Source organism: Streptopelia decaocto (genome assembly GCF_964273445.1).
Source record: "Streptopelia decaocto genome assembly, chromosome: 4".
Classification (NCBI taxonomy): domain Eukaryota; kingdom Metazoa; phylum Chordata; class Aves; order Columbiformes; family Columbidae; genus Streptopelia; species Streptopelia decaocto.
The window spans coordinates 76,654,566-76,681,565 of NC_138658.1; the positions used below are offsets into that span (position 1 = coordinate 76,654,566).

Consider the following 27,000-nt stretch of genomic DNA (forward strand, 5'->3'; position numbering starts at 1 on the left):
CAGAAACCCCAAAGGGGACATAGTGACCCTGAAGGAGACACATCAACCTCAAAGGTGACACAGTGAGCTCAGAGGGGACATAGTGACCCAAAAGGGGACGTACTGACCCCAAATGGGACATAGGGGCCCAGTGGGGACATGGTGGCCCCAAAGGGGACATAGTGACCCCAAATGGGACACAGTAACCCCAAAGAGGACATGGTGGCTCCAAAAGGGACCTAGTGACACCAGAGGGAATACAGTCACACCCCAAATGGCATGCAGCAACCCCAAAGGGGACATGGTGACCCCAAATGGGACACAGTGACCCCAAAGGGGATGTAGTGACCCTCAAGGGGACACAGCAACTCCAAAGGGGACACAGTGAGCTCAGAGGGGACCCAGTGACCCCAAAGGGGTTGTCAGACCCGTGCAACCCCCCCAACCCCACCAGGGCACCCCGCGTCCCCGCGGCCGAGCGGAACAGATGGCCCCGGGCCCCAGGAAGGGGACATGAACCAGAATAAGGGAAAAAAAACCCAAATTGCTGCAGGTTTGCTGGTGGAGATGGGAGCGATAGAGCAGAGCAGCCCAGTCCCCTCCTGTTAACTGAGGTGGCCACGAACGTCCCTTATCTCAGTGACATCAAAGCCCCAGGGCCCAGACCGGCCATGAGCACCCAAACTGCCGGCACCCAGCACCCGGCACGGCCACTCGGCCTGACCTTGCGGGTTTGGTCGTTATTAGGGTCACGGAGAGGGTTTAATTGCTAATTAGGGTTGGGGCCCTGTTGAGGACACTGCTGTCCCCCTGCCTGGCTGCTGCTGCGTGGGAAACGCTGCGGGATATTGGAGGCAAAGCTCGGGAAGGTCGTGCATGGCTTGATGCCACCAGCGTCCTCAGGAACAGTCCCGTGGGGACACCGGGAATATGCTCCTGTGTGCAGGTGTTGAACGTTGAAGCAAATTGCAAACTGCTCCTGGTGTGGGGGCGCTGCAAAAACTCTCGTCCCGGGGTGCAGGGGGTGCTCCAGCAGCAAAAGGGGCATGTACACGTATGCCCACATTTGCATGTGCGTGCTTGAGCTTGCACGTGCATGGACACAAATGCACGTACTTGCACATGCATGGACACACAGGTGTAAGTTTGCAATTGCGTGGGCACACATGCACATACTTGCACGTGCATGGATACACGTTTGTGCTTGCATGTGCATGGACATGCATGCACATATTTGCACATGCATATGTGCCTGTGCAAGCTCAAGTATGTGTGTCCAGGCAAGTGCAAGCACGAGCGTGTGTGTCCATGCACATGCAGTACATGTATGTGTGTCGATGCATGTGCATGGACACAAATGCTTGAGCTTGCACCTGCATGTACACAAATGCACCTACCTGCACATGCATGGACACACAGGTGCCAGTTTGCAAGCGCGTGGGCACACGTGCACATACTTGCACGTGCACGGATACACATGCTCGTGCTTGCACGCGCATCAACACACATACATGTACTGCATGTGCATGGACACATGTTCGAGCTTGCATGTGCATGGACACACATACTTGCACGCGCATGGACACACATGCACATATTTGCACGTGCATGGACACATATGCACGTACTTGCACATGCACAGACGTGCTCATGCTTGCAAGTGCATGGACGCATGGGCACATACACATATACATGTACTTGCACGGACACATATGCACATACCTACATGTCTATGGACACACATGCTCGTGCTTGCACATGCATGAACTCACATGCACACACGTGCTTGCACACACATGCACATGCATGAACTCGCATGCAGGTGCATGAACTCACATGCACACACGTGCATGAACTCACATGCACACATGTGCTTGCACACACATGCACATGCATGAAGTCACATGCACGCACATGCATGAACTCACGTGCATACACATGCTTGCACACACATGTGCGTGCATGAACTCACATGCACACGTGTGCATCTCTGGGCAGGGTAACAGGCAAGAGCACGTAAAACGCCGGTAACGGCAGCACCTGGGGGGTAACCGGGGAAGCTGCAGTGGAATATGGGGCACGCAGCCACCCCACCCCCCTCTTCCCAGCTTGCCTTGTGGTGACAAGTGACCTGTTGTGACACTCCGGGTGGCCCACCATGGCTTTGCTTCCATGCGCTTCACGTCCCCCCCGTCGCACCCCCTTCCCCGTTGCAACTGCATCAAGCCCTGAAGGAAAATGTTGGGCAGAAGTTGACACATACGCAGAAAAGACCTGGGTGTAGTCAGCGTGTAAGAAGTCTTCATTTCAGAATTCTGCAAATTCTCATTAGTTTTTCATAGGTATTTCTATGTTAATGGAGTTTTATACATTTGCCTCACGTCCAGAATCTGCAGTTTCCAATTTTCCTTCCACACTCTACTTGGGAGCTTGGACCTTCTTATTTCAGGGACATGACACCCCAGGCTTACATTGGCTTTCAGTTCCCTGGCCAGCAGTCCCAGGTTTATATTCCCCTTGCTGGGGACTTCCCTTGAGATGCTTAGAAAAGACTGAGCCCACTTACCCACCCTCACTGCAGGTTCCTCGTCACCCACCATGATGTCACGTTTACTGGTCCCTCCCCCGGCCCTCACTCACAAGGGCAAACCCAACTTGTCACTTTCCACATCAAGGAGCTTCATAGATCTGAGCAACTTCTTCACTTTGAGGGCAAGTGTAGAGTGTGACATCTGGGCAGGAACAACCCCAGGTTCCAGTGTAAGCTGGGGAATGACCTATTAGAGAGCAGCGTAGGGGAAAGGGACCTGGGGGTCCTGGGGACAGCAGGGTGACCATGAGCCAGCACTGGGCCCTTGTGGCCAGGAAGCCAATGGGACCTGGGGTGGGTTAGAAGGGGGTGGTCAGTAGGTCAGAGAGGTTCTCCTGCCCCTCTGCTCTGCCCTGGGGAGACCACACCTGGAATATTGTGTCCAGTGGTGGCCCCTCAGTTCCAGCAGGACAGGGAACTGCTGGAGAGAGTCCAGCGCAGCCACCAAGATGCTGGAGGCAGTGGAGCATCTCCCGTGTGAGGAAAGGCTGAGGAAGCTGAGGCTCTGGAGCTGGACAAGAGGACACTGAGGGGGGACTCATTCATGGGGATCAATATGGAAAGGGGGACTGTCAGGAGGATGGAGCCAGGCTCTTCTGGTGACAACCAGTGACAGGACAAGGGGCAATGGGTTTGAACTGGAACACAGGAGGTTCCACTTCAATTTGAGAAGAAACTTGTTCCCGGTGAGGGTGGCAGAGCCTGGCCCAGGCTGCCCAGGGAGGTTGTGGAGTCTCCTTCTGTGCAGACATTCCAACCCGCCTGGACACCTTCCTGTGTAACCTCATCTGGGTGTTCCTGCTCCATGGGGGGATTGCACTGGATGAGCTTTCCAGGTCTCTTCAACCCCTGACACTGTCATTCTGTGAATCCCGCTCCTGATCCGGCGGTCCGGCGGGCGGGGCGTGGTGGAGGGAGAGGGCGTGGCCTGGGGCATAGGGGGCGTGACCAAGGGTTGAAGGGGCGTGACTGGGGGCGTGACTACAGCCGGGCGTGGTCAGAGCAGGGGGCGTGGCTTGGGGGGGCGGCCGGTGGCGCTCGCGCTGCGGCCCGGCTGCGGCAGCGGCGCGGGGCCCGGTCCGGTCCGGTTCGCTCCGGTCCGGTTGTGTCCGGTTCTGTCCGGCCCGGCGCCGCCTCCCCGTCCCGTCATGGCGCTGCTGCGGGCGGCCGCGCTCCCCGCCGAGGGCTCCCCGGCCTGGCTGCCCACCCACGTCCAGGTGACGGTGGTGCGGGCCCGCGGGCTGCGCTGCAAGGGCGGCGGCGGCGGCAAAGCGGGCACCAGCGACGCCTACACCATCATCCAGCTGGGCCGCGAGAAGTACAGCACCTCGGTGGCCGAGAAGAGCCCCGGGAACCCCGAGTGGCGAGAGGAATGCGCCTTCGAGCTGCCCCCCGAGCTGGGCGGGCTGGTGCTCACCGTGATGCACCGGGCCCTGGTGGGCATGGACCGGTTCCTGGGCCAGGCCACGGTGCCCCTGGAGCCCGCGCTGCAGCGGGGCCGAGCGCCCGACGAGCGGTGAGTGAGTGCGGCCCGGCCGGGCAGCGCCCCACACCCGTGGTGGGGTCCCTATGTATGTGACCTGGGTGTTGTCATGGGGTCCCTATGGGCCCCAGCATGGACGTCATGGGGTCCCCACATGTCTCAGGATGGGCATCATGGGGTCCCAGTGTGACCTGGGATGGTGTCATGGGGTCCCTGTGTGTGCAAGGGTGGGTGTCACGGGGTCTCTGAGTGACCCAGGATGGTGTCAGGGGTCCCTACATGACTCAGGATGGGGGTTATGGGGCCCTTATGTGACCCAGGATAGGTGTCACGGGGTCTCTGCATGACCTGGGATGGGTGATGGGGGTCCCTACATGACTCAGGATGGGGGTTATGGGGCCCTTATGTGACCCAGGATGGGTGTCACAGGGTCTCTGCATGACCTGGGATGGGTGTTGGGGGTCCCTACATGACTCAGGACGGGTGTCACAGGGTCCCTAGGTGACCTGGGATGGGTGTCAGAGATCCCTATGTGACCTGGTATGGCTGTAAGGGGCCCCTATATGACTCAGGATGGGTGTCACAGGATTCCTATGCGCGCAAGGGTGAGTGTCACGGGGTCCTTTCATGACCCAGGATGGCGCCGGGGTCCCTGCGTGCTTCAGGATGGGGGTCACGAGGTCCCTATGTAACCCAGGATGGGTGGCACAGGGTATCATGGGGTCCCTACGTGACCTGGGATGGTGTCAGGGGTCACTACGTGATCTGGTATGGTTGTAAGGGGCTCCTACATGACTCAGGATGGGTGTAATGGGGTCCCTATGTGCCCAAGGATGGGTGTCACAGGGTCCCTGTGTGACCCAGATAGGGGTCATGGGGTCCCTATGTGCCCCTGGTCCTTACATGACCCGGGGTGGGCATCACGGGGTCTTTACCTGACCCAGGATGGTGTGAGGGGTCCCTATATGCCTCAGGATGGGGGTCATGAGGTCTCTGTGTGACCCAGGATGGGTGTCACAGGGTCCCTGTGTGACCAGGGATGGGTGTTGGGGGTCCCTACATGCCCCAGGATGGGTGTCACAGGCTTACTACATGCCCCGGGATGGGCGTCAGGGATCCTTATGTGCCCAAGGATGAGTATCAGGGGTCCCTACATGACCTGGGATGAGTGTCAGGGGTCCCTCATGCCCGAGGATGGGTGTCATGGGCCTATGTGAGCCCCAGGAAGGGCATTGCAGTGGATGGGGTGCCATGGGTGCCCCAGGAAGGGCATTGCAGGAGGTCACACACCATCATGGGGCTGTGCATGCCCCAAGAAGGGTGACACAGGGGACAGGACATCGCAGGGTCCACAGGAAGGGTGTCACAGAGGATGGGGTGGCACAGGGCCCGTGTGTGACCCAGGAAGGGCATTGGGAGACACAGGGCATCGCAGGGCCCGTGAATGCTCCGGAAAGGGCGTCACAGGGGACGAGACTTCACGTGTGCTCCAGGAAGGGTGTTGTGGAGGTTGGGGTGGCTCAGGGTCCCTCCATCCCCGCAGGAAGGGTGTTGTGTGGGACAAGGCATCACAGGATCCTTCCTCCCCCGGGAAAGGGTGTCTCAGGGGACAGGGCACATCCTGGGAGGGTCCCCATGGTGTCTGTCACTCCTGGGAAGCTGTGACACAGATGCGGGTGGTGGTTTGTCCTTCCCATGGCTGCGGTGGCTTTGCAACGCCCCACAGGCTCGGTGGGGCCGTTGGTGTGACCTGGTTTATCACAGGGCCGCTGCAGGAGGGTCCCCCAGTTCAGGGAGCCGAACCCCAGCCCTGTGTCACCTCCAGCATAAATCCCTTTGTGTGTGGGATTTGCTGTTCTTCCTCCTTCCCCTAGAAGGGTTTAAAACAATAATAATGTTTTCTAGCCTTTGCCAAGTAGAGAAATGCAGGAATGTGGATGCAGTTCCTTTAGGGAAGAAGTTTTTTGGAGCTTTGCTCCATGCAGACCTGGCTGTGCTGCCACACGCCTCCGGGAGCGTCTCTGCCTCGCGCCAGCTCCCCAGGAATTCAGCTGCAGGATGGGGAGAGGAGCCTCCCTCGCCCTCCTCCCTGGGGCACGACGCAGCCTTGATCCCGCAGGGTGAGATTAGCGTGGAAAAGGGGTTGGAAAAACTCCTGTGGATAAACGTGCCTTGTTTGCATCCCCACCCCGTGGGGACTCCTGCTTGCCCTAAAATGGGAGCGTGGAGAGGGAGGAAAAGTGACTAACCCCGGAGTTAGTGTCTGAGTGTTTCCCCCCCAGCGTTTATTTTGCTTTTATTAGCGCTGCCTGAAGAATGGGCGGTGTCGGAGGAGCTGGATCTGAATTCGTCGTTTCTAATTCAAACCAGCGTCGTGCACAGACTTCAGAGCGGGCGAGCCGATCTGGGTGCGCTGGAGAGACGCGTTGTTTTGGCACGGGACGACGTGAAATGACTTTCCGTCCTCTTTGCGGTTTGGGTGGCGAGCCCTGCGCCGGGAGCTGTGTCTCGAGGAAAAGCTCCTGTTAGTAGAAGTTTACAACACTGTGCAAAGCCGGGGGGCCCCTGCAACGGTTCCGCCAAGGTTTCGGGAGCCTGTGGTTTCATCTCAAAGGTCTCAACGTCAAGGGCTGTTAATCCCACGGGTGCAACGTCCAGCGCGGTTGGAGGCTGCTGGTGACCCCGGCGGTGCAGCCCGCAGGGGGATCTGGGCTGGGAGATGGGAAATAATGAGGATTTTTGCTGCCCATCTCCTCTCCCTTCCTGAGCTTTGCTTGCATAAGGAAAATAAACTTCCCCTTGCGCCGTTCAGAGCTTTTTAGCCTCTTTATCTTTGCCCGTGGCCCCTGGTGATGGAAGCGAGCACGGAAAACACAACGGAGAGCTCTCGCCTTGCGTCCTGAGCAGCTCTGATTGCTCAGAGCTGGAAGCTGTCTTGAGGATGGGTGGTGGGTCTGTGGTGTGGAACAGGCTGCGCTTATTTCTGGGAGAGGATTCCCAAGTGCTGGAGCTTGTCCAGCCAGGAGGGAGAAGCATTAGGGGAGAGAAACATCTGATCTAAGCTTGCGACCGACTTCTGATGTACTGGTTTTGCAAACAACTTTGTTTAGGAGGAAATTTTAGTCCCAGGTTAAAAAAATAACAAAACAAACACGGTCTGCATGGCGGAGCACGCCCAGGCCTGTGCAGCCGAGATAACTCGGCCCCTGGGCGAGGGATGTGTGAGTCGAGTCTCCGCCATACGCTGGTTTTTAGGAGCCCATCTGCGGTCTCTGCTCCTGGGCATAAAACTGCTGCCAGTTGGAACGGGACCTCGCTTTGAAAAAAGGTCTCGATTGTCAGCGTGTTGACCTTGCTCTCATTTTCCTGCTGATTCTTGTTGTACGGAAACTTTACCGGCGATGATTTTTATACTTGTTTTCAGCTCGATGGAAAATGTTCTGTCAAACTTGGACTCTTCTCCGGGAACGAGCCGTCAGCTGGCGTCTGCGGGTGTTTGTGAGCTGCCTTGTTCGGCTGAACATCTCGGTCCTTTCAGTGTTTTGCCTGGGAGGAAATCAACTCTTGGATTTGCACGAGAGCAGCCTCGTGACCTTTTTGGGCATCCCAAGGCTTGGGGTTGGCAAGCAAAGCACCGGTGTTGAGCATCGTTTCTCCCTTCCTGCTTGAGCCATAGAATCATAGCATCATTTTGGTTGGAAAAGACCCTCAAGATCATAAAGACCAACCGTTCCCCCGCCCCTGGCACTAACCTATGTACCTGAGAAGCTCATCTCTGTGTGTTTTAAACCCCTCCAGGGATGCTGACTCCAGCACTGCCCTGGGCAGCCTGTTCCAATGCCCCACAGCCCTTTGGGGAAGAAATTGTTCCCCACATCCAACCTCAACCTTCCCTGGCGCAACTTGAGGCCTTTTCCACCTGGTGTTTCCTAGACTGGGCAAAGAAACCCCATAATTGTCATCACCTTTCCTTTCCTCCTTTGAAACACCGTTGTCATTTGTTTTCTTTGCCACAGCAAAGGGGAGAAGTTGAAGCTGTGAGACTTGTACCAGCACTGGTGTGGCCAGCAGGCCCAGGGCAGTGACCGTCCCTGTGCTGGGACCTGGGGAGGCCAAACCACGAATCCTGGGGGCAGTTCTGGGCCCCTCATGCCAAGAAAGGCCTTGAGGTGCTGGAGCGAGTGGAGAGAAGGGAACGGAGCTGGTGAGGGGCTGGAGCACAAGTGTGATGGAGCGGCTGAGGGACCTGGGGGGTTCAGCTGGAGAACAGGAGCTGAGGGGAGACCTTCTGATCTCTGACCTGCCTGAAAGGAGCTTGGAGCCAGGGGGGTCGGGCTCTGCTCCCCAGGAACAAGCGCCAGGAGCAGAGGAAACGGCCTCAAGTTGCGCCAGGGGAGGTTGAGGTTGGATCTGGGAACAATTTCTTCCCCAAAGGGCTGTGGGGCATTGGAACAGGCTGCCCAGGGCAGTGCTGGAGTCACCATCCCTGGAGGGTTGGACAGACGGACATGAGGTTCTCGGGGACATGGGGCAGGGACAGGGGTGGGTTAGTGGTTGGATTCAATGATCTTTAGGGTTTTTTCCAACCCAAATGATTCTGTTATCCTGTGGCTTCCATGGTGAAGCTCTGCTTGCCGTGCAAACACCAGACTGCCGGAGCTCGGTCTTTGGAGGGCAAAATTCAGGGCTTTGCATCACGGGGATCGTGCAGGGAAGGGCACAGTAGGTGTAGCAGAGGATTTGTCATTCCTGGCTCTGGCATTTTCCTGCAGTGACTTGCAGTTGTTTGCTGGCTGCTGCCTCGGCCGGGGAGCAACAGCAGCGATTGGCCTTTGGTGCCTCTGCCACAGGGAACAAGTCCTGCGGAGCCGTTATTAGCCCAGCTTTACATTCGCCAAAGCTCTCCCTGCCACAGTTCCCTTTACTGGTTCCTGTCCCTCCCCTGTGGAGGGAGCGGGGCTGGTTGCTCAGGGGGGTCTGGGTTTGTGTGGAGCCCTTTGGGGGGCAGCCGCAGCGTGTCCGTCCTGGCAGCGGGATCGAGACGCTCTCCTTCCCACTGCCCATCGGGGAAGAAGCTACTGGGGGTACCAAAACCTTTCCTCTGGGTGCGAAGCTTTTCTAGCTGAAGTCCTTGAGGCCACCGGGGCTCGTGTCCCCTGTGTCCCAATGGAGCCTGGTTCTGGGACAAGGCTCAGTGGAGATGGGATGGCAGAAGAGAAGCTGAGAGGGATCTTACCAGTCTTTATAAATATGTCCAGGGTGGGTGTCAGAGGATGGACCAGACTCTGTTCAGTGGTGCCCAATGACAGGATGAGGGGCAACGGGCACAGACTGAAACGCAGGAGGCTCCATCTGAATATGAGGAGAAACTTCTTTCCTGTGAGGTGCCAGAGCCCGGCCCAGGCTGCCCAGAGAGGTTGTGGAGTCTCCTTCTCTGAGACATTCAAACCCGCCTGGACACGACCCTGTGTGATCTGCTCTGGTGACCCTGCGTGAGCAGGTGGGTTGGACTGGATGATCTCCAGAGGTCCCTTCAACCCCATCAGTCTGTTTTTCTGTGTGATTTCCTAGGGCTGGGGAAGAAGGTTTCACGTCATTGCTGCCCATCTCCGCAGCCAAGCAACGTTGGGACCTCGGCATGGGGCGAGAAGCACCCGCAGAGCCAAAGGACGCTGCCCAAATCCCTGCCAGGGCTCCCTCACTGTCTGTTGGTCCTTCTAGAGCTAAACCCCCTGCCAGGCACTTTTCCCTTCCCCTTGCTGGTTGTTCCCATCACATCCCCTCCTTTCAGTGGATGGGTAACATGATTTCTGTGTCCTCGTGTTTCCCCCAGGCAGGAACTTGCTCCCATGTCCGCCACCAACCCCTCTGCCCCACCCTGTGCTTGTGGCCACCGTTCCCCCTCGTTCCATTAAAATCAGCGCCGATCGTTAGCAGCAGAGCTCGCGCTGTGGCCTGCGGGCTCTTGGCCGGGGCGTCTCTCGGATGGGATGATTTGTGCTGTTTGCCGTTCCCTCCGTGGCCTTGGCTGCGTCTCCTACGGGGAAATTTTCACACCCAGGGCCAGAATTGACTTTGTGCCCCTTATCTGGTTGGAGCCGAGGCCAGATCGCCACAGCCGTGTCCTCCACGCGTCTGTTCTTAAGTCAAGGAGGGCAAGAGACCTTGTAGAGGAAGGGATAGTGATAGCGATAGCTCTGTGATAGTTTAGGGCTGGAAAGTTTTTAATACAAGGGGCAAACAGAGCCCTTTTCCCCAGGGGCTGTGATCAGAGGTGCCCGGCAAAGCTGGCGAAGGTCTCTGGGGTGGCCGATTGCAGCAGCGAGCTCCTTGGCCATCTGTGCTGTGATGAAATCCTCATTTTGGGGCTGAAAAAGCAGCTCAGAGGGGTTGTTGCGGCTCAGCTGAGCCGGGAAACGCCCTGCTGTGTTGAAATGCTGCCGAGCAGGGCAAGGAGAGGGGTTGTCCTGCCAAAAATCAGGTCGAGGTGCTCTCTGCGCTGCCCCAGGTCAGGCTGGGCCTGAGGGAGCCTTGTGCCGGGTCCTTGGTGGCCAGCGTGGCCAGGCAAGCGTTTGCCCCCGGCTGGGAGCCCAAGGGAGAACACCAAGGTTCTGTGCGATGGTGCTGCTTACACAGGGCTTAATTTTGCTTCTACCTGCCCGGTTAACCCCGTTTTCACCCAGTTGCCGATGCCGGTTTGAGGCCCTCGCTCTGTTCTGCTCCAGGAAGGCTCTGCTTTGCTTGGTTTTTAAAAGATATTTGAGCAGTTTGATCCCAGCTTTGCGAATCTGGCACGTTGGGTTTGGACTGTGAGTAGCTGAGCGAGCTGGCCTGTCACCCTCCATCATCTGAAAAACCCAAAAGCTGCAGATTCAGGTTTCTGTCTGTGTTTCACGCTCATCTGCAGAGCCTTAACTGCCTCCAGCTGTCTTTTTGCCCTTAGCAGCTGCGGAAAAACCCACAGCCGGCTCAAAAAACCCCTGGAACCTGTTGGTAAAAAGCTCCAGATGCAGGTGGAGCTGGTGCTATTGCATGTCTCGAGTTTGGGTAGTACTCATACCATCCTTCAGGAGCATTGCTGCCTTGGTTCATCTTTCCAAGGTGACTCTCTCCCTTCCCTACGGAGCCTGGCAAAATATTTCATGTCAATTCTTCCTCTCCGCTCTTCTTGCCCTACAAGTGCTGAGCTGGGGCTCAAAGGCAGCGTCTGAGAGCCAGCAGCAGGAGAGGAGTTTTTTGGGGATGTTCTTTGTGGTTCCTGGGGGAATCATGAAGATCTTGAGTTTATCTGAGTTGAGAGAAGGGAACGGAGCTGGTGAGGGGCTGGAGCACAAGTGTGATGGAGCGGCTGAGGGACCTGGGGGGTTCAGCTGGAGAACAGGAGCTGAGGGGAGACCTTCTGATCTCTGAACTGCCTGAAAGGAGCTTGGAGCCAGGGGGGTCGGGCTCTGCTCCCCAGGAACAAGCGCCAGGAGCAGAGGAAACGGCCTCAAGTTGCGCCAGGGGAGGTTGAGGTTGGATGTGGGGACCAATTTCTTCCGCAAAGGGCTGTGGGGCATTGGAACAGGCTGCCCAGGGCAGTGCTGGAGTCACCATCCCTGGAGGGCTGGACAGATGGACATGAGGTTCTCAGGACATGGGGCAGTGCCAGGGCTGGGTTATGGTTGGTCTCCATGATCCTGAGGGTCTTTTTCAACCAAAACGATTCTATGATTCCATCTGTTGGGGTGGAGAGCGCGTCCATGCTGTGGCTGCTGCCAGGGCAGAGCCAAGACCCGCTTATTCTGCCCGCCCGCTGCCTCCAGCTCATAAACACGCTTATGTAGGTGCCTTCACGAAATAAAAACGGGCTCCTTGCCCCCAGCAACCCTGCGGGCTCCAGGCGCTCTGGTGTCATCTCGCGTGTTGAAATCCTCTTGCTCTGGGTGCTGCTCCGTTGCAGAGGAGCTGGCATGGGCTGCCGCCTCTGCTGCGTGGGGCTTTCTTCACAATTTGAGTCCAAAAAAGACCTTGTGTCCATTCTGCATGCGGTCTGTCCACCGAAAATGGCTTTTAAACCTTTGCTGCCACCTCTCTTCCCACCCCATGGCTTGTTGGAGCCTGTGCTCAGTGTGCAAGTAACTGCCGGGCGAATTTGGGTTTCCAGCGGGACGGCCTTTCCAGCCCAGGATGGGGGTTCGGGAGCTGCATCCCACGGCCTCCCCAGCTCCGCATTTCCAGCACATGTGTCCTCACCGGTGTGTCCAGCGAGGATAAATCTGTGTGTAATTAGAACACCCTGCTGCTAGGCTGAAGATTTGCTCCTTTTTCCTCCTTTTTCCCGTGCGTGACTCATGCCTGAGAGCACTTTGCAGCGTCTGTTGATGCCGTGAATGAACAATCGATGCGTGACCTGTTGCCCAGGCGGGTGTTGCCGATATTTTGGGCTGCGTGGGTTGGTTTTCCCTTTGGAGGACGGGCACTACTCGGTTCTCCGTGCCAGCCCAACCGGGATGCTCTTCCCAGCTGGAAGTGGAGAAGAAATTACAGCAAAACCGCGTTTCTCCCGCCCATCCCACGCATGTTGAGCTCTGCATTAAGCAGACGCACCGGGGGAACCTGCGGAGCAGCTCCTCGGTGTCAGTCGTGCTTTGCGATGCTGTAGAGTCCTCTTAGGACTTGTTATTTTCACCTTCATTAGTGCCCTTGGTTTCTGGTGAGCGGGCAGCGGGTCGCCAGCGCTGTCACCTCTGCCATCCTCACCAGGGGCCTCGTCCCCACGTCTCGCTGTGCCCGGGCAGCGCTGGCCTGGCGGTTCGGGTCATTTGGTGACCGCAATTGTGGTTTATCGGCTTGTTCGTGACTCGGAGGACGCGATTCTTGGACGCTCTGGAGCGTAAGCAGATAAATATAGCTGAAGAGATCGCTTTCTGTCTCCTGCTATTACAATCTCCTCTTCATTCATAAATGTTTCATGTACCGTTTTACAGCTCCTTAAATCTCCCCCCCTTTCCCTTCCTATCTTTCCGTCCTGTGCTAGCGAGGGGAAAACCTCTGCTCTCCCCAGCCTGAATTGCTGTGGGATGAAGTTGCCTGCCCGTGCCGCTGTGCCAGCGCTGTTGATTGCTCTTCTCCGTCCCTGGTGTCTATTCTTACCTGTGAAACCGTCCCCCTTGGTGCCGTCACACCCCCGTTTGCCTCTTCCCACCAGCACAGAGGCCACAGGGGCAGATTTGGGGCAGTGGGGTGGCTGGGGAGTGTCCTGTCTGCTCCCTGTCCAGGGGCAAGAAAACAGCCTGTCCAGCGGCTCCACCCCGGTGTCCCCATAGCCAAGGGTGGCAGGGACAGCAGCTGAATGTGAGCCAGCGTGTGCCCACCTGGCCAAAAAGACCGAGAGCATCCTGGCTGGTGCCAGCACTGGTGTGGCCAGCAGGCCCAGGGCAGTGACCATCCCTGTGCTGGGCACTGGGGAGGCCAAACCTCGAATCCTGGGGGCAGTTCTGGGCCCCTCACGCCAAGAAAGGGCTTGAGGTGCTGGAGCGAGTTGAGAGAAGGGAACGGAGCTGGTGAGGGGCTGGAGCACAAGTGTGATGGAGCGGCTGAGGGACCTGGGGGGTTCAGCTGGAGAACAGGAGCTGAGGGGAGACCTTCTGATCTCTGAACTGCCTGAAAGGAGCTTGGAGCCAGGGGGGTCGGGCTCTGCTCCCCAGGAACAAGCACCAGGAGCAGAGGAAACGGCCTCAAGTTGCGCCAGGGGAGGTTGAGGTTGGATGTGGGAACAATTTCTTCCCCAAAGGGCTGTGGGGCATTGGAACAGGCTGCCCAGGGCAGTGCTGGAGTCACCATCCCTGGAGGGCTGGACAGACGGACATGAGGTTCTCGGGGACCTGTGTCAGTGGTGGCCTTAGCAGTGCTACGCTAGCAGTTGGACTTGAAGATTTTAAAGTTCTTTCCCAGCCAAAATGATTCTATGATCCTATTTGATGCAGGAGTGAGGATGCTCAGGACCCTGGGCAGTGAGCACTGAGGTACTGCAGGATCCGTGCCTGGAACTCCAGCTCCATAGCACAGCCTGAGTGTTAGGCCACGCTCACCACTGAGCTCGGTTTTCACCCTGCCATGCAGGTTTACAGGCTGTTCCTGCCATCGAGCCCCACTGGAGTGACAACCCCTCTGTTCCTGGCCTCAAACCTGGAACCCATTAGAGAAGCAGGACTGAGTTCCTTCATTAGCAGTGAGCTGAATTACCTAACGAGCCGTGGCGGGGGTTGGTTTGTTCAAGTTTGTTTTCGAGCACTTCTCAGAGGAAGGTTTGGAGAGATGAACTTCTTCCCACCCCGGCCGCTCGCGCCCTTTCTTCCCCATCCGTGGGGGATCCAGCCTGTGTTTATTTTCCATCTGTGCTTTTCACAGCTTACAGGGATCACCTTGCAAAACAGGCCGTCCAAACCCAACACGAAAACAAACCTACGCTGCAGAAAAGCTTCCCAGCACCCGTGGGGGAAGCTGTGTCAAAAACACGAAGCCACACAAAAAGCACAAAACACCCCAGGGTTGGGTTTTTTCCACGCTGTGCTTCCCTTCTCGGTAGGTGAGCTTCCTCCTGCCATTATGTGATATATATTCATATTTCTGCAGGGCTGCTGCAGCTCTTGTCTCACCAAAATGCCTCTTGAAATAGTAAATTTGCGCCATCCCCATCGAGGTGGGTTGTGCACAAGGAGCTTTGCCCCTTCTGCCAACATCCCTGTTTTCCCTGGATTGATTTTCTGCGCTCAGTCCTCTGCTCTAGAGGCCCAAATAGTCTTTAATTAAAGACTTGAGGCTTTTTCCTAAGCGGAGAAGACCTTGTTGCAGGGATGAATCAGCAGCAAATGACAGGCCGGGCAGAGGCATTGGCTCCGCGTTGGGCTGTCGCTTGTTCCGAGGTGGCTGAGCCGCGCGGGGCAGGAGCATTTCTGCTCGCTTCGGGTTGAACCTTGGCCACTTCGACCACGCCGAGTGGTTTTGGGACATTTTTGGGAAGCGTCTGACCGCTGAAGTTCTCTAGAAATGCTCCAGCTGCGCGTCCTTCCCTGTGCAAAAGCCACGAGTTGCTGAGGGACGTCACCACGCGAGGAAGCTCTTGTCAACCTGCTGCTGCTAAAGCACTGGGACCAGTCCAGCATTGAAACTGGAGAACCATTGCTGAAGGTACCCAGGGTGTGGTGCACAGGTCTGGCTGAGCTGGAGGGTGGACGAGGATCCCCTGGGGACCCCAGCTGGACCCATGGGAGAGCAAGGGTGGTTCCTTTTTGGAAGGACCCATGTTCTCCTTGGAAGGACCCGCGTCCTCGCTCAAGGTAGGGCAGGATGGTGCCCCGATGGTCCACATGGCATCTCCGAGAGGCGCGTTCCATTCGCTGCCCTGCTTGCGCAATCTCATCCCGCTGTCACGACTGTGCTAATCCCAAACCAACGAAGTGAGCTCGGCTCACTTTGGGATGGTGACCTGCAAAGCTGGGCAGTATTTGAGCGTGGGCTTCAGGCTTGAAGGAGTCACTTGAGGAGGTGTGGGATGTAGAGGGGACAAGGTGACAGGAATCTTGGGCTCAGTGTCCCCTGGGACCCCTCTCCATGGTCAGGGTTCCCGTTCTGTTGAGGTTTGGCTCTGTGTCCCCCTGGTCACCCCAACAGCCCCTGCAGACCAGGTGTCTCTTAAACCCAAACCAGTTTCCTAACTGACAGGGAGAGAAAAAACTGCCTGAACATTTTCCCTCTGTTGTTTATATCCCCAACACAAGGTTTTTAGAAGCAGGGGCTCCCTTTGCCCCCCCAAATTGATCACCCGCAGCCCAACAGAGGATGATGAGCAGAGAGGGCGGGACGGTGCGAACCAGGCGCTGACCCTGAGCGAATCCATCGTGTCAGCATCCTCCGTGGGCTCGTTTTTCCTCCTTAACAAACAGCTCCTACGCTCTTGTTTCCATGCCAGGGTGTTTTTTTTCCCTTTGCTCAGCATTACTTGGCTTTCCGGTACGGGATGCTGCTGGGGGATGAGGGAGAACACGTGGGTTTTGGGGGCCTGGAGCTACAGCGGAGCTTTGTGCTCTGTTCTCTGTGCTTCCCTCGATGCTCCGATTGATCCCAACAACAGCAGATATAAAAATAGATGCCGGGCGCTTTCTGCCGTTCCTCCCAAAGCTGCCTTTTGGCAGCCGTGCCGTGCGGCTCGTCGTTCTCGGTGGAGGTGAGTGGGAGGAGAGAGGAGCCTTTGCACAGAACAGGGTTTTACCGCAACTGTCTGGAGGCAGCTGGGATGTGCTAATTAAACACGATGACCTAAATGAGCGTGCACAGCCAGGCAGGGGGCTGGGAACCCTCAGTCCACCCTCAGTGCTCACTGAACACGGTTCATTTCCCAGGAGCTACGTTGTGATAGAACAAGGGGTGATGGTTTGAAACTAAAGGAGGGAGATTCAGGCTGGACATGAGGAAGAAATTGTTGGCCCTGAGGGTGGTGAGAGCCTGGCCCAGGTTGGGCAGAGAGGTGGTGGCTGAACCATCCCTGAGACATCCCAGGCCAGGCTGGACGGGGCTCTGAGCAACCTGAGCTGGTGAAGATGTCCCTGTCATGGCAGGGGGGGCACTGGGGGAGATGGGAAGGGCCCTCCAACACAAACTGTTCCATGATCTATAAGAGCTCACAGGGGCCTCCAGCTGCTTCCTCTTTCCGAGATGTCTGTGGGGAGGCTTCTGTTTGAGGTTTCCTCTCCTGTCCCTGTGTACTCGGGTGTTTTGCTGCTTCCTTCCCCCTGCAGAGATCCCTTGGGTCCCTGTTCCTACTGTGACATCTGTGGATGGAAGATCCTGTGGTGATGGTGGGAGAAGGCCTTTGTATTTTTGGGGTGCAGTGCTGCAAGCAGGCGCCTGATGCACAGAGGTGTTGGACCCGTTGGCTGTGAGAGAATAGAACTTGGAGCACAAGTGTGATGGGAGCGACTGAGGGACCTGGGGGGTTCAGCTGGAGAACAGGAGCTGAGGGGAGACCTTCTGATCTCTGAACTGCCTGAAAGGAGCTTGGAGCCAGGGGGGGTCAGGCTCTGCTCCCCAGGAACAAGCTGTGACCGCTCCAGACTTCTCTAAGAGCAGCACCCTGGTTGTATGTGGCCGGAGATGGGTGGCTTGTCCTGGGTGTCCAGTGAGGAGCTGGACCCAAGCGGGTGGCACCTTCCTCAGGAGATGCCACCAAAACCAAGGGCCGTGGGATGCAGTTCACAGCGCAAAGATGCTGCGGGAGGTTGTGTTTAGCTGGGCTGGGACGTGAAACCCACCCAAATCCTGCCACATCCCAGCCCAGTCAGTGTTTGCACCGCCTGTTTCCACTGGAACTGATTCATAGAAAAGAAAAAAACAAGAAAGAACCCAACATGGAACAACTTAATCCTCCCAAACATTCATGTGGTGCCGTAAACTTAGAGCTCAGCCTAAAAATAGCTCCGTTCCCCGGTTGAGGTGTAGTCCCGACTGCTGATTAGCTCTCGGGAACCAAAAATAGCTCCTTAATCCAGCTCCAGCATAAGCAGAGGTTTTGCCTTGAACGGGTGCTTTTTGCAGCAGATCAGGTTTTAAGGCTTGTTCTCTCAAAGGCATCGCCGCCGAGCACCCAAATTAATTTTAATGAGCACAACATTCATAAGCGACAGGACGGGAGATGCTGAGAGCGCATCCACATCTCCTACGGGCTGCTCCATCTCATCATCCTCAAGCTCGTGCCTTTTCTTCTGTTCATCCGCCCGGATTCTCTACTTCTTATTTTCCACGGGATGATGTAAAACATAAAAACTACTTGCGAGGTTTGTTTTTTATTGTGTCGTTTTCCTGCAAAATGATTCAGCTCCCAAACCTCTCCCAGCTGGCAGCTCTTCCCTCTTGAACCTCTTCCAGGTCTTGCATCAAACTGAGCAACACAATATTTGATGTGCAGCCTGTTCCAAGCAGCTTTTTCCTCCCCGCTCCGATGGGAAGAGTCCGACCGACCCACCTGCAGTGGATCCGCCTGTTCGGGTGGCTCTTTGCACCCTGTGACTCGCTCTACGGGCTCAAAGCTGCTTTTTTTAACGTGTTTTCTTTTTCCAGGTGTCCTGGTGGGGATTTAGGGGTTTTACCCCCTTTCCCGAGGTGCGGTGAAGGCTCCTCATGTTTTCCAGCTCCTCCCTTGGTCTGAGATGCGATAACTTCCCCAGCAGTAATTCAGGAACTCCTGGAGGACGCGATTCGAGTGTTTTCCTCGCCCTGCTGATTTCAGGCTGCTCACACCCAGCTCCGTCCCTTCACATTTTCCTTCCCCTTGTGAAGCGACCTCACTTTTCGAGTGGATGTAAAACATCACCGCGATGTTGATTTTCTGGGGAATCACTGGCAAATTCTTAACCCCCAGCCTAGAAATTTCTCCCACCTCCCGGTCTGCCTGTGAAACGTGTCACTGAACCTGCAGATTTCCTTGCGCCTTGTTAAGGGGAATTTTAATACTTTGCCTGGGAAGCAGAGCCTGGAATTGGGCAGCTCATGGGAGGAGAAGGGAGCGAAAGAATCCCAGAAGGGACTGGGTTGGAAAAGCCCTCAGAGATCATCCAGTCCAACCCTTGGTCCAACTCCAGCCCATTGACTAGATCATGGCACTAAGTGCCATGGCCAATCTCAGTTTAAAAACCTCCAGGGCCGGTGAGTCCAGCACCTCCCTGGGCAGCCATTCCAATCCTGACCACTCTCTCTGCACAGAATTGCTTTCTCATCTCCAGCCTCAATTTCCCCTGGCAGAGTTGAAGCCCATGGCCCCTTGTCCTATTGCTGATGCCTGGGAGAAGAGCCCAATCCCCACCTGGCTAGAACTGCCCTTCAGGTAGTTCTAGAGAGTGCTGAGCTCAGCTCTGAGCCTCCTCTTCTCCAGACTAAACAAGCCCAGCTCCCTCAGCCTCTCCCCATAGGGCTTGTGTTCCAGTCCCTTCCCCAGTCTTGTTGCTCTTCTCTGGACCCGCTCCAGCACTTCAATCTCTTTCCTGACCTGAGGGGTCCAGGACTGTGGGGCTGGCAGCAGTTTGGGGGAAGAAATGGAACTAGAAGGTGTCTTGGGGCATCTCTTGCTTTGGTGGCTTCTCACCCACTGTTGGTCCCAGCTGGCAGGAGGCTGTAGAATCACAGAATCACTTTGGTTGGAAAAGCTCCTCAAGATCATGGAGTCCAACCATAACCCACCCCTGGCACTGCCCCATGTCCTGAGAACCTCGTGTCCGTCTGTCCAACCCTCCAGGGATGGTGACTCCAGCACTGCCCTGGGCAGCCTGTTCCAATGCCCCACAGCCCTTTGGGGAAGAAATTGGTCCCCAGATCCAACCTCAACCTCCCCTGGAGCAACTTGGCTGGTCCCCTCTCCCATTGCTTCCCAGGGCGCGCTCCGTGCCCTGCACAGGCTGTTCCCTGCAGAAGGATTTGGCCCTAAATACAGCTTGGAAGGTTTTTTTCCATGTGCCATGACTGTTTTGGAGGCTTTTCCCATGTTCTGTGTGCGAAGTTATGGAGCAAAGTCTGTGTTACGGGTTCCATCCCCCAGTAACTTGCTGTGGAGTCGGTTGAAGCTTTTGTGCTGGTGGATGTGGCCAATATCTCCCCTGGGAGCTCCCACCAGCCCCAGCAGCACAGGGGACATTAAAATGAAACAGTTTTCCCTCCTCAGCTTGAGCTGCCTCAAAATTTAAGAGGTTTCAGGAGAACTGAGGGATTTGGCGGAGGGGAAGGGGATGGACATTGGGTTTTGCCGCATCCTCCACCATCACATCAGGTCATCACAGACCCCAAAGCTGTGCCCCGTAAAGGGCTCTGGGGATGCAGCATCCTCAAAATGCCCAATGCAAGGTCACTTCTAGGCAGACTTCAGCATCTTTATTTAGGGTGAGGCACCGAGGATATGGCATTAAGTTATTTTAATGAATGTTGTTGAGTGCCTTTGCCATTACGGTCCCGTCTCTGACTTGAAAGGATTTGTTCTGAGTCACTGGCTCTTGAATATTTCAAATGTGAGCACAAAGCACCGTCTTTTTAAACAGACCGGCCGACCGTACCAAAATTCAGTTGCGAGTAACCTCCCCTTGAACCGCGTGGCGGGATCTGACGCCAGGACGAGCGAGATGGGGCTTTTGGGGTTATTTAGTGGAAGCGTTTTAGGACAGGGATGGAGATGGAGCTGTTAGGGAGAGGTCTGGTCCCTGCGACACCTCCGTGTTTGGTGTTTGTACATCTCCGACTTGGGTCTTAGGTGGCTTCAGGGGCACTTGTGTGACGTCCCACCTGTCAGTGTCCTCGCTGAGATCTCGGAAATGACGGAGGGACCTTTTCTTCTCTTCCCTCTTTGGCTCCAGGTGGTACAAGCTACACTCCAAGGCTGGGAAGAAGGAGAAGGAGCGCGGGGAGATCCTGGTGAGCATCCAGTTCACGCGTAACAACCTCACGGCCAGCATGTTCGACCTGTCCATGAAGGACAAGCCGCGCTCGCCCTTCGGCAAGCTGAAGGACAAGGTGAAGGGCAAGAAGAAATACGACTTGGAGTCGGCCTCGGCCATCATCCCCAGCAGCATGGGCGCCCTCGACGGGGAGGACGACTACGACGTCGGGGGCAAGAAATCCAAAGTCAAGGGCTTCTTCTTGAAGAACAAGCTGCGCAAGTCGTCCCTGACGCAATCCAACACCTCCCTGGGATCCGACAGCACCGTCTCTTCCGCCAGCCTGGGCCTGGCCGCAAACCTTCCCGAGGTGACCAAATCCCCCAGCAGACACAGCAGCCTGTCCACGGAGCGCTCTGGTAAGAGGATATCGCTTTTAATCCCCGCTTCCCCCCTTGTTTTGCTTTTATTTCTGCTTCTTTGTAAGGGGCTTTTGAGGCTTTCCTGCAAATCTGTTAATTAATTGCTTACCTAAGAAGCGTCGTCCCGCACAAACCCTCCGAGAGCTCCGCGCTGGCAGTACTGTGCTTGCCAGAACGAGAGGAAACATCTCCAATTTTCCTTTTCCTGTTGAGCCTGTGTATGAACAACCTGACTTAGGCTGACGCTGCACGTGTTGCCTGCAGCTCACCACGAGCTTGCGGGCTACGAGGGTGCTTTGGGACCCCTAAAACCCTAAAAGTGGGTCACTAACGCTGAGTCAGAGTGCAGAACCCCTGGGAGAGGGTTGGATGGAGCAGAGCGCGTCGCTGCCCGGTGTCTAACGAGACGCCTCCGGCTCGGAGGCAAAGCTGGAACAGCGACCGGTTCCCGGTGATTAAACCGATCTGAGCTCTTGGCGCTGCGAGAGTGCCGATTTGCAAACAAAAAAGGCCCTTGTGGTGAATTAATTCTTGCAAACAAAATATATAATTAAATGGTTTAATTGGCTGGCGATGGCAAATTCCTGTACGGGGTGGCAGTCCCTGGGTACGTGATGCTTCTCGCCGCTCGCGTGGTGTGGGTGACGTTCCCGAGAGGCTCCGATTTGGCCCCGTCATCCTGGCGTCATGGTGAAGGAGACGGTGTTTTCGGCTCGAGGGGACAGCAGCTGTGTGTCACCTGCAGCCCGGGCTGTCCTGCTCACCGGGGTCCCCATGTAACCCCAAAAACCTGCTGGGCGTTAGCAACAGCCGCGGGGCCGGGCAGTGCTGCAGCCTGGCCTGGCGAAGCGGAGCGCAGGGGCTTGTCGTCTTTTATTCCATGCAAATTCTTAAATCACACGGAAGCGTAAGCCCTCTAAGTAGCTTCTGGGTGGTTTCTTGCGTTTATTATCGATCGCAGATCCTCTCAGACAAGGGGTTTGTTTGTCTTACAGAGACTCCTCTGCAGATCCTGCAGCGGGGGGCGACGTGTTTGGGGAGAATATGGAACAGCTCGTAGAGCCACATAATTATGACCCGTGTTTTGCGTTTTAATAATTTAAATATCAACTGGTAAAGCCTGGGAGGGAGAAAGCCAGTATGATTTCACAGATCTTCGTGTTTGCAAGGTGATAACGATGCTTGTCATGCTTGTTACTCAGACGGCCTCACCTCTCTTTTGTGCTTTGTTTCCCTGCAGTGAAAGACTATTTGCCGTCTCCGAAGCTGACCCACAAGAGAGCGTTGAGTGACGATGTGTCCCAGGTCAGCCCGGTCCTGGAGCCAAAAGCAATCCAAAACCTGAAACCAAAGAACGACCCCGTGTCCCGCTCTTCCCTCTGCATCAACGGGAGCCACGTTTACAGCGACGAGCCCGCGCCAAAGAGCCCCGTGTCTGTCCCGCAGGCCGTCCCCAGGCGGCAGGAGGAGGCTCACGGCTTCACCCCCCTCCATCCCGACCCCCACGAGGTGCCTTGGGGGATCAGCGGCTTTGAGAGGGCGCAGCAGAGAGATGAGCCCAGGTTCATCCCGTCTCCTCCCAGCTTGGCCTTGCAGGAGGAGCTCAGGGTCTCCACGAAAGCCGTCACGCTCAGCAACCACCTGGGCAGAGCCAGGATGGAGGAAAACAGCCGCTTAGAGAACAAACCCACTCAAGCTGCGACGCCCGTGGTCTTCCCCACGGAGACAACGAAGGACAAACCACCCGAGGAAACGAGGAAAGAGGAGAAGAGAGCCAAGGGCGGCCTGTTCCACCATGGGGGCAGCAAGAGCGACGCGGGGAGCAAAACCCAGGCTGAGAAGATGGGACCCTCACACGGCTCGTCCGGCCACGCGGCGGCCGGCGGAGACGAGAGGAGCAAAACCGGCGGCTGGTTCGGTTCCAAGGAGCCCAAAGAGTCCCCTCAGAAACCCAGGTCAGTGACAGGCGGGTGGTGACGTCCCGGCCATTAAATCGCTGCCCCAGCCTCCCGTTTTCAGCGGCCGCGCTGTTAAACGCTCCCCAGCGTCAGCGGAGGACGCGTCCCCATTGCCATAGCGGGGAAATGCTTCCTTGGTCTTAAAATGGGAAAAACCTCTCCCTTTGAGATATTTCTCTCGATCCTCCGCTGGCTTGTGCCACAAACCAGCTCGGTTTGTCCTCCCAGGTTCTGTTTCCCAGTCGGGGAAGGGAGGGATCCCCTTCATGGTGAGGGAGATGTTTCCCTCCACAGAGCTCACACCAAGTGTTTCTGTGGCCTCGAAGTAAAGGCTCGTTATCCTTTAATTAGCTAAAAAAGCTTCCCTGTCAGGCAGCGTGGGATGCGGGACATGGGGACATGTAATCACATTTTCTTTTCATTAACATCCCCCACTCCTACGTGGCTGTTCTGGCCTGGGGTTGCGGTCCTTTGGTAACCTGAGGTATTATTAATTAATATTTCTGAAGTAACTAATCGCAGCCCTGCTCTCTCCTTTCCCCGTCCCACCCCAGCCGTGTCTCCTCCCCATGACCAATCTCTAATAGTTCTCGCTTCGTGTGACGATTCATCCCTCCAGACCCTCAGCGCTGTATTTGTAGGACACAAAACGTGGCGTTCGCCCCATTTCTGTGCCGGCTTTACCGCGACGGCGCGTCCCCCGTGGCCAGAACCGAGCCAAGAGCCCCATGTGGTGTTACCATTGCTCAGAGAGGGAGAAAACGGGGTTAAAAGCAGCCAGGAAAAATAAATAACAAGCAGTCGAGAGCTGGTTGAATCTAGAGGGTTGATTTATGATGGGGGTTTTGTAATCTGGACTGACTTGAACCTAATTTTAATTCAGTGTAATGAGGAGGCGCTCATGGTTTATTCAGCTTCACCAGGTTCCCACACGGGTTAAACTGGTGGTTCCTTCTTCCAGGTCTTTAATTTCCAGGGGACTTGAAACCCCGGTCGCTGTTTGGTGTCACATCCCCGTACTGAGTTTGTTTCTGGATGAGACTAAAGGATTCCGGTCTCTGAATGCCAGGAGGGAGGAAGGACAGAATATTCATCACTCTTTTAATTCTTTTTTCATCTTGCAATAATAAACCTGCTGTTCAGTTTAAGTCCTAGAATAGAAAAGATACACTATGAAAAAGAAACCCATCGAAAATCCCGCTGGATTCAGGCAGCGAAGTTCCGTGACCGCGATGTTCGTGTGATGGATGGAGATGCAGAGAGCCTTTTTATTTGTTAAATCAGTGCTCACCGTTTAATTTCAAGCTAAGCTAAAGCTCGGCTTTGCTTAGACTCGGTTTGGCGTGGCGTGGCGTGTCGAGGATCCCATCGCAGGAAGCTGTTGTGTATGGGGAAATCTGGGTGAGTTGTGCAAGAGCAGCTCCCCTGGCTGGGCTCTTCTCCCCCAGCAATCAGAATTGGCTTTGAAGCAGCAAGCGCTGGGGGGAACAAATTCCCAGGGCCACCACATTTTGGGCTGTTTATAAGTATCTGAATGGGCTTTAATTGCAGTTTGCAATTTGAAAATGGGAAGTAATGAGTTTAAACCGTAGCGCGGGAGGTTTAAGGTGGATATTAGGAGAAGAAGGTGGTGAAGTGCTCGAGCTGCCTGGCCGGGCAGTTCTAACCATACAGAACTTTTATGTATTTTCATTCTCCTTCCTTACACCAAATGACCTCGTGGGCCGTGCCGCCGATGCAAATCAAAGCTGTTGAAGGGTTTCTCAGGCTGCTGATCCAAATCAAAGCTGTCGAAGGGTTTCTCAGGTCTTGGCTGAATGCAGGGGCCGATTCCATCTGCGTTGTGACAATCCACGTGTGGTCCCTGGAGCGTGAGACTGAGAAGTCAGCAACGCTCATCTGGGATGTTCTGCCATGTCCATCTGCATCTGGAGGAGCTTTTCAGTTATCCATATAACTTCTAGCGCTGATGACGGATTCACTTTGCTTTGTAGAGAGAACCGACCTCAATTGCGCAGTTTTTCACCTGCAGGAAGGGATTTTTCCCTCCCGCTCTCCTGATGCTGGAAACTTCACCTTTGCGGTTCTTATCAGCATCTTCTCACCTTTGTTTTGCCCACCGTGGATAGGTCAAGTTCCACCTGGGGAGCATCACAAGCAGACACCTTTGCAAGGCCAAAACCTCAGCCGATAATTAGTTAAAAGGCCTGTAATTAGGAAGCTGCTTTAGAGTTCAGGTTTAAATTAGCCTGCAGCTAAGACAAGGCTGGCACAGCTGGTGTTAACCGCTTCTCGTTAACCACTTCTCGTTAACCACTCCTCGTTGTGCAACCGCACCCTTTCTAAAATAAGGAAGCCGCTGACTTTCGGCTGGTTTTAACTTCAGCGTTAGAAAAAGGGGGTTTATTCTGTTATGGGTTTTTTGCTGAGCTATCAGCAAATGTACCCAAACTGGTGCTGCCCTGCGAGACACAAACCTGCTCGCTCCGTTCCGCAGGGAGAGGGCTGGAGATTTCTGCTTTCAGCCCTTATTTACACATATTTATTCGCTGATTTTTGACAGGGAAGCAGGTCCCAAAGGCCTTTTGGCCCCGGCTTTGCTAATCCATGGTGGTTACCGGGCTTTGAAACCGGCTTGAATGGGAGCAGGAGGAAGATTTGTTTGATTTTTGGAGACCTGAATAAAAGGCTGTTTGGGGGGGTTGTTGTTTTTAAGGTTGTGTGGTCAAGGGTTGTATGTAAGGAAGAAGCTCAGCGGGTTTATATCAGGCAAGGCCTGGGGCTAAAACAATTGGTTTAACTATTTTCAGGGTTTCCTACAATGTTATCAGAGCTCCACAGGTCGGCGGTTTCCTGCAGCGGGAGCCGGGATGATAAAATGCGGCTGCATCTCATGCTTGGCGGTAGGAAAACGAGAAAATGAGCTTTGTCTTGTAAAAATAATTGTATTAGTGACATTTGGAGGTATAAAGCCCCTTCCCCCTGTTGTTCATGGGGGGAAGATGTAAAATCACTACTCGCCTTGGTGGTCGCCCCTCTTGCCATAGTCTGTACCCTTAGATCCAGCAGCGAGGCTGAATATCGACTCACATTCCTCACTACAAAGTGTTGTTTTCTAAATGCTGGGATTCCGAAGGTTTGGAACGGTGGGAGCGCGGTCCCTGGACAGGCTGGGGGAGCAGGGGGGCTTGTCGTGCTCTGTGGACACCAATGCATGGGACAGTCCCCTCCAAACGCCGTTAACGGGGACGTTCAGAGCAGAGCGTGGGATTTGATGAGAGGAGCATCGCGCCGTGAGGACCAGGGCGTCCGGATAACGGTGATGGGTCCATCACGTGTCTCTGCTCTTATATCCGCTCTTATATCCACTCTGCTCTTATATCTGCAAAACTTCACATCCGCGTTGGATCAGCCACCGAGTCCAAGCGATCAGGGATGGAGCTGGATGATCAATCAGATCCTAAACTGGCACCAGCTCAGCCCTGGTGAGACAAATCTGCTTTGGAGCCATCCAGGTAAAGCTCAGCCGCCTAAAAACGGGTATTGGGGTCACCACTTTGCACCCACCAGACCCCATCTCTCACATTTTATTTTTATTCCTGTGGTTTTGAAGCAAATCTCTATAAAGCAGCACTTTGTTATAATTGGGATGATGGGCAGGTGAGAACCAAGGGGAAAGCAAAATGCTTATTGCACAGCTAGCTAAACCCCTTACCTTCAATCCAAAATTGCTATTTAAAAGCAACATTTACAGATATTCTCCGACCCCTTCCCTCTTGCATTCTCACCCTGCAGAAAAATGTCTGTACCCATCTCCTCCCACCCCCTTTCTGCACCGGTATTTTATTATCGTTTTATTTTGCGCCGAGAGGCTCAAACACGTCTGTGAAGTGCTGCCAAACAAATAAATGAGGGCAGAAAGGTATCTGCTATTTATTTTGGCTGGTGGAGCTGTGCTGGGCTCCGGGAGGAGGAGGAGGAGGGTGAGTCAGCGTTTGGATGCAGCAGAGCTGTCGCATGGGGCTGCTGCGAGCGCAGGTTTCCCTCTAGAGGAATAAATACACCGTCCTCGGCTCCTCATTTCACTGAATCCTTCGTCAGAGAGGGGAAACGGGGCTTTTTGTGGGGTGGGTTATTCCATCTCCTTACCAGCCCCAAATTTGGCTGAAATGGG

The 27,000-nt window shown here is 55.3% G+C and overlaps 1 protein-coding gene across 2 annotated transcripts in view; it reads left to right on the forward strand.

Moving 5' to 3' along the window:
- Positions 1–3,580: 3,580 nt before the first annotated feature.
- The window catches only part of RAB11FIP5 (RAB11 family interacting protein 5), a 41,776-nt gene continuing 18,356 nt past the window's right edge, over positions 3,581–27,000 (forward strand). For both annotated transcript variants that reach the window (XM_082051896.1, XM_082051897.1), the window contains exons 1-3: positions 3,581–4,085; positions 20,426–20,865; positions 22,109–22,823. In XM_082051896.1, the coding sequence (XP_081908022.1) occupies positions 3,718–4,085; positions 20,426–20,865; positions 22,109–22,823 (1,523 nt within the window). In that variant the 5' untranslated portion in view covers positions 3,581–3,717. The remainder of the gene's footprint in view (positions 4,086–20,425; positions 20,866–22,108; positions 22,824–27,000) is intronic.